Below are 15201 nucleotides of genomic sequence, written 5' to 3'. Positions count from 1 at the left end.
CATTTAGATAAAACTTAGTTCTCAACTTCTCAAATCCACCATTATCATGAGCCAAAATAAGGCCTTTTAGCGGTCAAGATTATTTTTCCAATAACACCAGTGGTCAAACATCCTTCATCTGTTCACCATAGAAAAAGGGTAGAATATCAACTGCAAGTCCGAGGTGACTTTCCCATCTACTTTTCCCACCATCTCTCACCTGAAATAATATGAAAATATTTACATTTTCAAAAAATCTATTTGCAAATATGTTTTTTGCGACTGTTTTGAAAAAGGTTGATCTTTCAACTTTTTAAATAATTACAACAAATTTCAATATAAGTAATGTGTGACTTGCAAAGTAACAAAAAAGAGAAATGATATCAGTAATCGTGTGTGTGCAAGTGTCGTATAACTAATTTGAAAAAAGTAAATAAGTACACAATCCACATAATTTTTTTTATTTTAATAATAAACCCAACTCTTTTTTAAAATAACTGTACTTTGCTTGCACATTTCATAACTATACGTACTATTATTAAAAAAAAAAAGACAATGGTTTTAAAACCAAAATAACATTATATTAAAAAACAAAGGGCAACTTATTATAATGGGGAATTTGGTTGGGTACAAGAGGTGCGAGCTAATAATGCCAAGCAAAGATTATTATAACATAATTAGGAGTGTCTCTTTCCAACATCCTCCATCCACATGCTTGTCGTACAAAGAGTTAGGGAAATTGGTCCGAACTTTCTTCTCAGTGACTGTTGTCGGCAGGAAATTTCTCAGCATCAAACATCATTTCCACTTCACCCCATCAACTTTTTGTCTTGCTAGCTCTTTGATCTGCTGCCACTTCTCGAGCATGCGAGTTTAATTTGAGGAATTATAGGAAAATGATTTTTACAAATCTATTAGGAAAGTAGGAAAAAGAAAAGAAAACAATAGACAAACATTTATTAGGAACTCCTGTGGCTGTACATAAAGGTCTTGTAACTGATCTGATGAGGACTAGTCTTGATCAAAAAGGAGACACTTGATTTCGAAAGAAGAAAAGGCCAGAAGGAACTCCGTCAGGAAGCAGTGCCAACCTGAGAAGACTTTCAGCACCTTCTTCCACTGTTAAGAACCCAGCATTGAAGGTTATATCAGTCTTGACATAGCCAGGACAGACGCAGTTGATGAGAAAAGATGGATACTTCTTGGCCAAAAGTCTTGTGTAGCCATTCAAAGCTACTTTTGCAGCTACATATGCAGACAAATAGGCAGGCCAGCCATTGTCTTCCAATGCACCTTCCTTGAAATCTTTCATGAATTTATTCAAAACGCCATCCACTCTTTCTTCTGTCAAGCTTTCAACATCACTTAACACTCCTTTAGCCCATTCATTTGTTATTCTCTGAAAAAAAAAAAAAGAGAACATTTTGGAAGGAAAATGAGTTATTGTTTAGAACGACAGTTGAACAAAAGCTTCATATGTTTGCTAAGATTCCTGTAAGAATTCTAAGAGATCTGAATCGGATAGCTTGAGGAGTGCAAAGTATCATGTCCAAGTAAACCAAAAGAGCTATATTGTTCATTACTTCTCCATCAATGCTACATTGTGTACTCAAACTTTCATCTAAGATATTGGAACAGAACACTCTAATTTGACTCATTCAAGCAGAATCATCTGCAAAAGATAATAAATTATCATCATAAGTATATACTTGATATTTGCTGATACCTTTAACCGCCCTGCCGAGGAGGAAACATTAACAATCCTTGGTGAATCAGATAACTGAAGAAGGGTAATTAGTGCTTCAACCATCCTCTTGGGACCATAATAGTTTGTTTCCACACATTCTTGAGCTTGTTCATTTGTTTGAGTCAGAATTATTTTACTCCAATCAACCTCTACTCCTTCGGCCTGCATTGATTCGAGGAAATTTATGCCCCGTTTGGATAGTGAAAGTATTTTATCTCATTTCATCTCGTTATTATAACTTTTTTAAATTTCCATACAAAATATAATAAACAATTCAACTTTTTCAAATTTCAAAACAATAATAGTATTCTAACAATATTTTATTCAATTTTTAACTTTATTCTAAAATCATATCATATCATCTAACTCTCCAAACCTTTCTTCTAAAATTATTTTACTAACTATTAATAAATAATTTGAGATACTCTTAGCATCCAAACATACATTAAAATATATAAAATCAGATCTTGAAAGTCTCTACATGCATGTAGTTGTGTCAAACTTGCAGTTGATACGAGAGTTTATGAGATCAGATCTGAAAACCTGTTGCTTGAAGCTTGAATTCTAGTAATCAATTCCCTATGGTCAGCCATTGCATATTACACTTTGGGAATATCATTATCCTTGTTTCAATAAGGATGTTAGAGATCCAAGTGTGAGGCTGCTGTAGCTCCACGTGTCACTCTTAGTTTTTAAATTATTATAAAACAGGGTAACTTATAAAGGACATGATCATTTAGTCATTCTGAAATATTAATATTGTGCAGTTCAAGTTTAAGGGTAATAAATATATATAACTTTTTATTATAACGTTTTTATAATTTCATTTTAAATCGAAGGCGACTATATAAAATTAAAATTCAAATAAAAAATTAATTAAATATTATTATTCAATTAATTTACCAGAATGATTGGTTATATAAGGACCCAACTTTAAATCAGAGGAATCAAATTACAAATTGGACCTCAATTTGTGGCAACCAAATGAATCATAGAAACTTACCGTTAAATCTACACCTAAAGCTCTGAAAGCATCGCCATCCATTGTACATCCAATAATCCCTGCATTGTTCACCTGCACAGATCAGTTTCAACATTTTCCATATTTAATATATTTTCATATTAATATCCACATTATAATAATGTTCAAACATAGTCAATCCTTCAGATTTTCAGTTGTAATTGCTTAGGAGACCTCCATAATCGCATTGCTTAGGAGACCTACATATTTTTTTTACCTCATGTATGTTACTGCAACCGAACTCCTTGAGTTGAAACCCGAGTTGGATTGCGTTGTAGTATTTACTTATAAAAAATTATATTTACGAGTCGGTGTGAATAATGCACTTAGTATATGGCGTAACACATTCAGCAAAGTGCTTATATGACATAATTCCTGCTTTAGTTGCAATGCATCATTGACTTGGTTTATGAAAGTACCATAAAAATGAAACTATGGTTTATGAAGTACCATAAAAATGAAACTAGAAAGTGGGGTATAATTTATAAACAACTGGTGAGTGATTGGGAGTCTTTTACATCGCATCAAAGTAGGATACTCCGAAGAAGTAAACATATTTTGCACAGTAATTCAAGTTTGTAACATAAAAGAAAGGATGGAAATTCAAAAAGAAATTGAATTGCAAGGAATACCAAGATATCGAGTTTCCCAAATCTGGTTTTGATGAAATCTGCAAGAGAAGCAACACTAGTAGTGTCAGTCACATCAAGCTGATGGAAAACCACACGATCAGAGAGCCCAAACTCTTTCAGCTTCTCCACAGCTTCAACACTCCTTTTCTCATTTCTTGCTGTCAACACCACCATGATTCCTTTCAAAGCCAACTGCCTGCATAGTTCAAGACCAATCCCCTTGTTTGCGCCTGTAATTACTGCAATCCTGTCAAGAAAATCTAGAGTCAAGAAAACAACATATATATATATATTTATGTCATGTATTCAGTGTTAAAAAACACGATTAAGCTAGCAGCAAAGTGTCTCTTTGTTCTTTGGAAAAAAAAAAAGAAAAAAGGTTGGGAAAAAAACACAGCAAAAACAAAGTGCCTCTGTGTTGCTTCTGCCATTGAAGATGAACTGCAGAGTTTCTGAGACCAAAGAGAATTCTGTAACCTATTCCTTTCTGGCCTGATAAAGCGATAATCATATCTGCCTTGATAATTGACAAGCAACCATATTGGGAGCATCTGGGCCACAAAGTAGCTTTTAAAATCTATTCTTTTTGGGTGTGCTTCGAGGTAAATTTTTAATTAGTTTCCAGAAACATTCCTAGTCGGATTTTGCTATCCATCGTCACTATATATCAAACATTATATATTTATATTTAATTTTTTTAATTTTTTTTTGATTTTATTATTTTTAAACTAATTAAATTATTTTAATTATCATTTATATATTATACATTTAATAAAAAAATTAAAAATTATATATAATATATAGTATATAAAAATAATGAATAAAATTTTTCTTGTCTCAAATCGTTTGATAATAAAAAATTTTCATCTCATTATTATAAATTTTTTTTAATTTTTGTATAAAATATAATAAATAATTTATTTTTTTATTTTTTAAATTTTAAAATAATAATAATAATATTTTAATATTTCATCTTAAATTTAAAATTTTTATTTCACTCACCCAGCAAAACCAAAGAGCTCAATACGCCGTCCACTGTCTCCACTCTTCCTTGAAGAAGGTTTTCAATATCGCTGACACCAAATTAATACTCCCTACGATAATACAAAATTTATTCGGTTATATTTTATAACTGATATTTAACTCATTTTAATATTTAAATATTATTTAAATATAATTATTATTTAATTTTTAATTTAATTATTATTTAATTATTATAAATTTTTTAAAATTTTTAAACAAAATATAAAAAATAATTTAACATTTTGAAATCTCAAAATAAAAGTAATATTCAAAAATTATATTTTAATAATATTTAACTTTATAATATTATTATTTAACTTTTTCCTTCTTATTTCTCAAAATTTCATAAAATATTTTAACTTAAACTATTTCTCTATTATTCACAAATTATCTCACTATTATTAACAGATTTGTTATCTTATCTATATAACCAAAGGAAATCTTAATTTTTATTTCTATAATGAGAACTATAGGATATTCCAATCTTAAAATATCGCTATTTAATTTTATGATATATTGTACGTAATTGGCTTAAGAATAATTTAAATGTAACGCTACGGTAGATATATGCTCTCACAACCGACTAACTTAAATCCTTTAATGGCCAAATTTCAGTAAAGAAGTATTGTTGAAGGCACTAATACAAGCTATATCCACTTATCACATAAATGTTTTTAAGCTCCCTATAAAACTATGTAAGGAAATTGCTGTTTTAATGGCCAAATACTGGTGGGGCTTCTAGCTAAATGGAAAAAAGATTCAATAGAAGAGTTGGGCGAAGATGAGGGTTGCAAAGTTAGAAGGAGGGCTGGGCTTCAGGGAGCTTCAGAGTTTTAATATGGCACTTCTTGCAAAACAATGTTGGAGGGTACTAACCATGGCTATCTCAGCTGCTGCTAGAGTGCTTAAAGATAAGTATTTTAAGCATACGAAGTTGTTAAAAGCAAAACTAGGCAGTGGACCTTAAAAAATCTGGAGGAGGTTGTGGGGGTCTTTTGAATTACTAAAGGAGGGGTTGGTTTGGAGGGTGGGAAATGGTGATCAGATCCATATATGGGGGGATAGATGGGTTCCAAGACCTACTCAATTTTGTATCTAATCTCCAAGGGGAAATACAAGGGCTGATGCAAAAGTTAAAGATTTGTTAATTGGTGGAAGGTGGAATAACAGGCTGGTTAGAGAATTGTTGATAGAAGAGGAAGCTGATTTGGTGTGTGGAATACCTGTTAGCTAAGCTAATGTAGAAGACAAGAGGATCTGGGATTTCACGAAGGATGGGTTGCATAGTGTGAGAAGTGGTTATTGCTTGGAGAGGGCTCAAAAAACAAGATATGAAGGGAGTGCTTCAGAGGTTAAACTGTGAAAAGAGGTATGGACTAAAATCTGGAGGCTGAATACAGCTGAAGTTGTCAAAGTGTTCATGTGGAAAGCAGCTGTAAATAGTCGTATAAAAGGAAAGTAGTGGATAACCCTTTTTGTCTCATGTGTGAAGGGGAGGTGGAATTTGTTTGTCATGTTGTGTGGAGCTGCAGTGCAGCGGCTGATGTATGGGCTGACCTATCAAGTCGAGTTTAGAAATGGCCTCGAGTGGAAGGGAAGTTTATGGATTTATGGGATATGTTGTCCAAGACACTGTCAGGGGAAGAACTTGATTTAGTGGCAACTGTTAAGAGGAATATATGGTGGAGGAGGAATAACTTTATATTTGAAGCCAAGTTTAAAGGACCAGCTGAGTTGTTCTTATAAGCAAAAGATTGTCTAATCGCTTTTGTAGAGGCAAAAGAGATTGGAGATAAAAAGGAAGTAACTGAGCATAGGAGAGATGCAACGTGGAGGAAACCTGGTAGTGGTTTTGTGAAGGTAAATTGGGATGCTAGTTTGGATTTAGGAAACAAAAGAATGGGGATAGGGATTATAGTGAGAGATGAAGATGGGGAATTGATGATGTCTCTCTGTAAACGGATTAAAGGGATTGACACCCCTACTGCTACTGAGTTAAATGCTTTGTGGAGGGCCATCCAGGTGTGTGCTGAACTGCATTGGCAGAGGGTCATTTTCCAAGGGGATGCCTTGGGAGTTATACATTTAATTAATAGAAAGGAGCAATGTTGGGAATGACATGGACAGATTATAGAGGATATCAAATTGTGTTTATACAATAGACAGGCTTGGTTAGTACAATAATAGAGTAGCACATACTTTGGCAAAAATGGGTTTAAATGTAGATGATGAGGTTATATGGATGGAAGGGGGGCCGGGGGGGAATACTCCATATTGTATTATAGAATAAACTGTGTAATGATTCAATTTAAGGAAATACAGAATTGATATCTGTTAAAAAAAAAAAAACTTAAATCCTTTTGTCTGCTCTTTCATTCTCGAGTCCACTAAATTCTCTTGAATTTGTATTTGTTAAGAGTAAGGATGCTATCTTGAATTTGTACAATAGGTAATTTATTTATAACATTTCTGATTTTCAATACAACCTATTAAGTTTTATTTATTTATTTATAATTTTTTAGCGCACTCAACAGTTAGAAAAACCTATTTGAAGTGGGTTCCACAATTGAAAACAATATTGAAATTTTAAATGTTTTCTTATATTCATAACTCTTGACTTGTGATTATTTATCAAGAAAAGATATTTGCAACCATCGCACAATCGTTTTGAAAAAAATAAATAAAATATGGGACCCACATAAAAACTTATCTAGCACTTACTACTAATTTGAACCACATAAATGCATGTTACCCAGATGACTAACACAAGAGAGGGGGTGAATTGAGTTGTATTAAAAAATAACAATTATAAATCAAATATATAATATAAAATATAAACAAAATATGAAATAACAATAAATATAAAGAGTAAGGGTAAGAGAGAAACAAACTCAGTATGTTAACGAGGTTCGGTCCCACTGCCTACGTCCTCGCCTCAAGCTACCCCTTGAGGATTCTCAAATTTATTATTCAACCTCCTTCAGGTGGAGATAGAAACCTATTACACCTTTGAACAACACTGCTATAAAGGATCCGTATAGAACACCCTCTACACTTGCAATCACCTTACACGTAGTGATTCAACTATTCTCCATGTAGAATACTTTCTACACGCACAAGGGTTATACACACCATTTTTCTGATACAAAAGCTGATAGTGGATAGGTTATCGGAAAACACTCCTCAATGAGTGAAATAAGAACAATACAGCGCAAACTATATCTCTCAAAATGAACAAGGATTAATGCTCAATGTTTAGAAAATAGAGAATGAAAGTTTTGAATGAATGTTGTATGCTCTTGGTGTTGTGAATGTGAAGCTCTCAAATGATCTATTTATAGGCATATGAGACTTCATATTCAAATTTAAAAAGATTCACATGTCAAAGACAACATCATTCACTTTTTCAAAAAAATCAAACCTAATCTTTTACTTTTGGCATATGACAAAAGAAGCACACTTTCATTTTCAAAAAATTCAAACAAAATCATCTACCTTTTGTATAAGTCTAAAAAATCATCAATCACTTTTGAAAATATTCAAATAAAACATGCACATGTGAAAGATGACAATCAATCATCTTTAATATTTTCAAAATTCAACCCTTTAATCAAGGCATGCACATGTAAAAGATGACAATCAATCATTTTTAATATTTTCAAAATTTAATTTTCAAAAATATTCATGCACATGTGGAAAATGTATTTTAATGCTTTATGATAAAATATTAATTTTGAGTATTAATCCTAATTTCGAATTTTGAAGAGATTTACAACATTACTCTATAACTTTAATGTGAACTTGTTTCCTTCTTGCTCATGCTTGTTTCCATGCTGTGCTTGACTCCAATGTGTAGACAACTTGAGCTTGAGACTTCTTTATTCTTTGAATTCATTTGTTATCATCAAAATTTATGTGTAGATATATAATTATACAAAACTTGAAACCTTAGGTTCAACACTGCACATTTACAATTATTTTTGAAAACATGAACTTGTCTAGACAGGTCCTCAACCCCACTTCATATAAAAGTATGTAAACGTGTCGGATGGATAGCCTCTAGCCCCGTATCGGGGGGTGGGGGAGTTTGGCCCCCAAGCCCTGACTCTCGTGAGTGAGTACTCTTGTATGGATGTTAGGGGGTGGATTGGCTCCCGTGTAGTTCGCCTACTGCCCACTAGCAAGAGAGACAAAATTTGAGATGCATGAATAATGGAAAACAAAATTTGCTAATGGGGGTGGGTTTTGCATGAATAATGTGAGAGAGAGAGAGAGAGAGAGAGAGAGAGAGAGAGAGAGAGAGAGAGAGAGAGAGAGAGAGAGAGAGAGAGAGAGAGAGAGAGAGAGAGAGAGAGAGAGAGAGAGAGAGAGAGAGAGAGACCTAGGGCTGGGGATGACGATGGCTTGAGATTGTTGATGAAATGGAGAGAGAAAAGGTGCAATGTGAGGATGTGTTTAAAACAAAACCTAATATAAAACGACATCATTTTATTACAAATATACAGACGGATGAAAACCCAAGTGGGCTTGGACCCAATTCAAGCTTTTCCTAGCGTTCTCCCGGCGCCGGGGGGGGGGGGGGGGTGCATAGAGTAGTACCGCTGCTAAAACTCTACCTTTAACCTAGAGTTGAAGTTGAAGGTAAAATTTTGAAATTTGTAAAATCAGATCTTGAAAACCTTTTATTGCATGCATGCACAATATGTCAATATTATTATGTAAAAAACTTGCAGTACTTAACTCGAGATTTGTAAGATTATACATGAAAGCATGTGCTGCTTAAAAGGTTAAATTCTAGAAACAGAAAAGAAGTACGAGTAGCATATAACAAGAAGCAATATTATTGTCCTCATCTGTCATTTATAAGGAGCAATGCCCTCCATCATATTTGGTTGGTGCATTCTAAAACTGCATAACAAGAATAAAAATATTTAATTTTTATTCCTATAATGAGAACTATATATAGGATATTCGAATCTTAAAATATCCCTATTTAATTTTCCGATTATTGTATTTAATTGGCTTTAAGTATAATAAAAATGTAACTCTCGAGACCTTTCTATGGTAGATATATCCTCTCACTCTTCAAAATGTAATCATGCAAATGCATCAAATTGATCAAACTCCCATATGTTATTAAAAAATTATTTTAACATCAAAGAGATTTCAAAAAAATAACGCATATTATTATCCTCTATCATTAAAAAAGGAGCAATGCCCTCCATCTTATGCAAGGAAGTTTAAAGTTGAACTTGCTTTAGCAAGAAAGTGAGAAAATATTTCTTTAAAGTTGATTAGTTTCTTACTAAAGACAGTTGAATATAAACTGTTTGATACAATATCTCACAAAGCGTGAGAGCATTTTAGAGCAATGTTTTGAATACCGTACCGGATGTCGTACCGGTCAAGGCACTGGAATGAAATATTTCGATACTGTTACCCAGATGACTAATACAAGAGGGGGGGTGAATTGAGTTGTATTAAAAAAAATAACAATTATAAATCAAATATATAATATAAAATATAAACAAAATATGAAATAACAATAAATATAAAGAGTAAGGGTAAGAGAGAAGCAAACTCAGTATGTTAACGAGGTTCAGCCCCACTGCCTACGTCCTCGCCTCAAGCTACCCCTTGAGGATTCCCAAATTCACTATTCAACCTCCTTCAGGTGGAGATAGAAACCTATTACACCTTTAAACAACACCGCTACAAAGGATCCGTGTAGAACACCCTCTACACTTGCAATCATCTTACATGTGGTGATTTAACTATTCCCCGTGTAGAATACTTTCTACACGCACAAGGGTTATACACACCCTTTTTCTGATACAAAAGCTGATAGTGGGTAGGTTATCAGAAAACACTCCTCAATGAGTGAAATAAGAACAATACAACGCAAACTATATCTCTCAAAATGAACAAGGATTAAGGCTCAATGCTTAGAGAAGAGAGAATGAAAGTTTTGAATGAATGTTGTATGCTCTTGGTGTTGTAAATGTGAAGCTCTCAAATGAACTATTTATAGGCATATGAGACTTCATATTCAAATTTAAAAAGATTCACATGTCAAAGACAACATCATTCACTTTTTAAAAAAATCAAACCTAATCTTTTATTTTTGGCATATGACAAAATGAGCACATTTTCCTTTTCAAAAAATTCAAACCTAATATTTTACCTTTTGCATATGACAAAATGAGCACACTTTACTTTTCAAATTTTTCAAACAAAATCATCTACCTTTTGTATAAGTCCAAAAAAGTATCAATCACTTTTGAAAATATTCAAATAAAATATGCACATGTGAAAGATGACAATCAATCATCTTTAATATTTTTAAAGTTCAACCCTTTAATCAAGGCATGCACATGTAAAAGATGACAATCAATCATCTTTCAAAATTTTCAAATTTAATTTTCAAAAATATTCATGCACATGTGAAAAATGTATGTTAATGCTTTATGATAAAATATTAATTTTGAGCATTAATCCTAATTTCGAATTTTGAAGAGATTTACAACATTACTCTATAATTTTAATGTGAACTTGTTCCCTTCTTGCTCATGCTTGTTTCCTTGATGTGCTTAACTCCATTGTGTAGACAACTTGAGCTTGAGACTTCTTTATTCTTTGAATTCATTTGTTATCATCAAAATCCATGTGTAAATATATAATTACACAAAACTTGAAATCTTGGGTTCAACAGATACCAGTACCGTTTCGTGTACCGTTTCAGGATGGTTGATATATAAATAAATTATATATATAAATATATATAATTTATATTTCAAAATAATAGTCTATATATGAATAAATTATACATGAATACATATGTATATATAAATTATAAATAATCTGGTATGAATTAGGGGTCAAAAAATGAGATTATAGCGTTAAAAAAAATGAAAAAAAAGGATCAAGGGCCGAAATACAGGCCGGTACGGAAGCCGGTACGACCCGTATTTCAGCCGGTACGAAATAGGTACCATACCTGTACCGGCCTAGTGACCGGTATGGAATGTACTGGCTGGTACCAAAAACATTGTTTTAGAGAGCCATTTCATATATATAGTCAATGTACAAAGGTGTAAGAAAAGACTAAACCTTATACAAATGAAGAATAATCGGGAATTAGAAAGGAAAATAGGTCTCTGTTTCCATATTAGTATTGTAGCCGTTGAGTGTTGTTTCCTTGTATAGCTTTGTATCCGTTGGTGTGATCTGCTATCTTTGGTCTTGGTAAGGTTGAGGTTGAGTTGCCTTAATTTTCATGTTTGGCTTTGGCGTAAAGGCTTGATTATCGTCAATACTTACTACTCTAAAAAAAAATCTAAAAAGGCTTTCCAACCTGGTCCTAAAGGCTATGATAGGTTTGGATACAATTTTCAACTCAAATTCTTAGGTAAAATATAATAAATTATTTATTTTTTTAAATTAAAAAAAAATATTAAAAAAAATATTTTAATAATATTTTATTCAATTTATAACTTTTATCTAAACTCATTTCATCACACACTCTCCAAACCGTAGCTAAAAGTTCAAAGAGTGGTGCGAGGCTGTCCCCTTGAACTTCGGGATCTTCAAGGGGTAGTTGCTACCCACCACGAGATCTTTATGAGTCGGAAGTGCACCACCCGCTTGATCAAAGTTGAATGGTCTATATTATATTAAACTTCTCATTTCATTTTAAGCCAAATTTTCTGTATTAGGAAATTTTATCTTAAAAATATATTTATATTTTAGTTTACACTTGTTGACATTAATTCAGTGGTGTTGGAGTGCTGTGAGAACTGAGCTCCATTTGTGAGACTAATGAGAGGGCAAAGAAATGATTAAAGTTCAAAGCATAAGAAGCACAAGAATAATTCTTCTATTTAACACTTTCTGTGTTTTTATTTCTAGTAATTGTTAACAGTCTATGGAAACAAAATAGACTTCAATCAACAGATGACACCTCATTCCGTGAAAAGAAGAGGCCAGAAGGACCTTCATTAGGAAGTTGTGTTAACCTCAGAACCCTTTCAGCACCTTCTTCAACCGTTAAGACTCCATCATTATAGTTTATATCTGTCTTGACATAGCCAGGGCAGACACAGTTGATGCGTAGAGATGGATACTTCTTGGCTACAACTCTTGTATAGGCAATCAGAGCTGCTTTTGAAAGTATGTAGGCAGGCATAAAGGCAGGCCAGCCTTTAGCCTCTAAAGAACCATCCTTTAAATCTTTTAGAAACTCATTTAATACCATATCTATTCTTTCTTCTGTCAAGCTTTCAGCATCACTCAACACTCCTTTAGCCCATTCATTTGGTATTTCCTGCAAATATGTTTAAGAAGAAAAATTCTGTTTAGTTTGTAAGATTAATTTCTATTGAGTGTCAAGTGTCTTTTATGAAACATAGTTTAAGCAAACGTTAAACAGAATCATCTACTCTGATTTCAACACAACTTTATCGAAGTTTTTGAGCTTCTATGTTAGAGGCATATAAATAATAGAATGTGTTAAAAGTACCTTTAACTTCCCCATGTAGGAGGAAACATTGACAATTCTTGGGGAATCAGATAAGTTGAGAAGGGTAATAAGAGCTTCAACCATCAATTTGGCACCATTGTAGTTTGTTCTTAGACATTCTTCAGCTAATTCATAAGTTTGAGCCATGTTTACACTCCCACGGACAGGCCGATCTCCTTCCTGCATTCATTAAGGAAACATTAATCCTCTTGGAAGTTAACATCCTTTCCAAGACTATGACTTGCAATGCCTGCTTCATGTATGTACATTAAGATGTAGAAGCTGCAGTACTATTTGATTTGAGACCATGTTGTTTGAAACTTGAATTCAAGAAATCACGTCCATTAGGCGTATTTGCACATATTCTAGGCAATTTCACTAGTCTAAGGGTATTTTGGACATAACGAGAATTATTAGAATTCTTAAAACTTTCATAATTCTATTCCCAAATATTATTCAAATATAAATTATTTTTCAATTTCAAAATTTTAACTTTTTTCTCTACACCTGTTGCAAAATTCAAAACAAAACACAAAAATTAATACAATTTTTATATAAAAAATTATATTAAAAAATTATATTCAATTTTTTTTTTTAATTTCATAATATTTTTATTCAACTTTTTCTCTCTTATTTTCTAAAATTTAATAAAATATATTCATTTAAACTATTTTTCTATTATTTTCTATTTTTCTTTGTCATTATTTTTAATTAAGTTTTACTTACTTTTGTAGGAATTATATTAGCAAAGATCACCAATTACGTACTTACCTTTGCAGGCCGAATTATAGCTCTCATCGCATCGCCGTCTGCCGTAGCTCCAAGAATTCCCGCGTTATTCACCTACAAAGTGTATCTATATTAGAAAAACACGCCCAATCAGAATGCTTAAACAAGTTAAATCAATTACTATATTTGTGCACGCTGATAAAAGTTAAACAATAAACAGAAAATATTCCAACTTTCCAAGAACAAATCAGGATGATACCAAGATATCAATTTTCTCAAATCTGGTTTTGATGAAATCTGCAAGAGAAGCAACACTAGTAGTGTCAGTCACATCAAGCTGATGGAAAACCACACGATCTGAGAGCCCAAACTTTTTCAGCTTCTCCACAGCTTCGACACCCCTTTTCTCATTTCTTGCTGTCAACACCACCATGATTCCTTTCAAAGCCAACTGCCTGCATAGTTCAAGACCAATCCCCTTGTTTGCGCCTGTAACTACTGCAATCCTGTCAAGAAAGTCAAGATTCAAGAAATCAATATATATATATTTATGTCATGTGTTCAGTGTTAAAAAACACTATCAAGAAGCTAGCAGCAAAGTGCCTATGAGTTGCTTCTGCCATTGAAGATGAGCTGCAGTCTTTCTGAGAAGAAAGAGAATTCTGTAACTCAACTAGTGTTTTCTCTTGTTGTAATTACTGAAGAAATTTTAGTAAACAGGTTTTGGCTAACACACCAGAACCATAGGCTGTGTATTCATTAAATACTAGGTACAAACCGACTGAGCAATGTGAAATACAACTTGCAGAATATACATTGACTGCTATACAAGGTAACGATTACACTTTATATAAATATCATGAATATGCTAAATTAATGGGATTGTAGAGCAGGAGTACTGATCTGTTACTATGTACAGATGATTGACTTTCCACTGTATAATTGATACCTTGTGGCTTGCTGACATGATCTGTTGTAGATATTATTTCCAACTCTGTATTATTGCAAGGTAAAGTAGATATGATCTTTGAATCTGTTGTAGATATTTTTTCCAACTCTGTATTATTGCAAGGTGAAGTAGATATGATCTTTGAGTTTGCTGCACGTGTTTACACTGCTGACTTGTGCTTTACATGTGTATGCAGTAGGTACACTAACTATTACAAAGGAGAGGATAAAGTCAGATTCTAATCATAAACATTATACGTGGCACATATATTCGTATTAGCCGCCAACTTCTTTCCTTATTTTATTTCTCAATGCACAACTTCTTTCATTATACGTGGCACATAATCAAAAAAAAAAAATGCACAACTTTACTTGTACACGTCCTTTCACAAATAAATTAAAGAGATTTCTTCTTCATTCAACATGGTAGAAGAGCCATCAATCTTGACCGTCTAATTTTCTTTCTTCTTCACGTTTCTCCCATGGCCGCTGCCTCTAATTCTTTTGGTCTTCAGCCCTTAACATCACCATTAATTAGTGATGTCTCCACTCTTTATTTTCTTCACTCAGCTAACCACCGTGTTGGTTTGGTCTCATCTGTTCT

At 32.8% G+C, this 15201-nt stretch overlaps 1 protein-coding gene across 1 annotated transcript; it reads right to left on the bottom strand.

Moving 5' to 3' along the window:
• Positions 1-562: 562 nt before the first annotated feature.
• On the bottom strand, positions 563-14582 carry LOC122304337. Its single transcript, XM_043116593.1, has 10 exons — positions 14253-14582; positions 13909-14155; positions 13692-13763; positions 12921-13100; positions 12348-12725; positions 3773-3990; positions 3380-3626; positions 2730-2801; positions 1706-1888; positions 563-1378 (listed from the first exon to the last, which is right to left on the bottom strand). The coding sequence occupies exons 1-10, from the start codon at positions 14270-14272 to the stop codon at positions 1001-1003; spliced, it is 1995 nt and encodes a 664-aa protein (XP_042972527.1). The 5' UTR covers positions 14273-14582; the 3' UTR covers positions 563-1000.
• Positions 14583-15201: the final 619 nt, after the last annotated feature.

This window comes from Carya illinoinensis, chromosome 1 (genome assembly GCF_018687715.1).
Source record: "Carya illinoinensis cultivar Pawnee chromosome 1, C.illinoinensisPawnee_v1, whole genome shotgun sequence".
NCBI classification, from domain to species: domain Eukaryota; kingdom Viridiplantae; phylum Streptophyta; class Magnoliopsida; order Fagales; family Juglandaceae; genus Carya; species Carya illinoinensis.
Note: the sequence above shows the minus strand (reverse complement) of the source record. Positions and strands in the feature narration are given on the sequence as shown.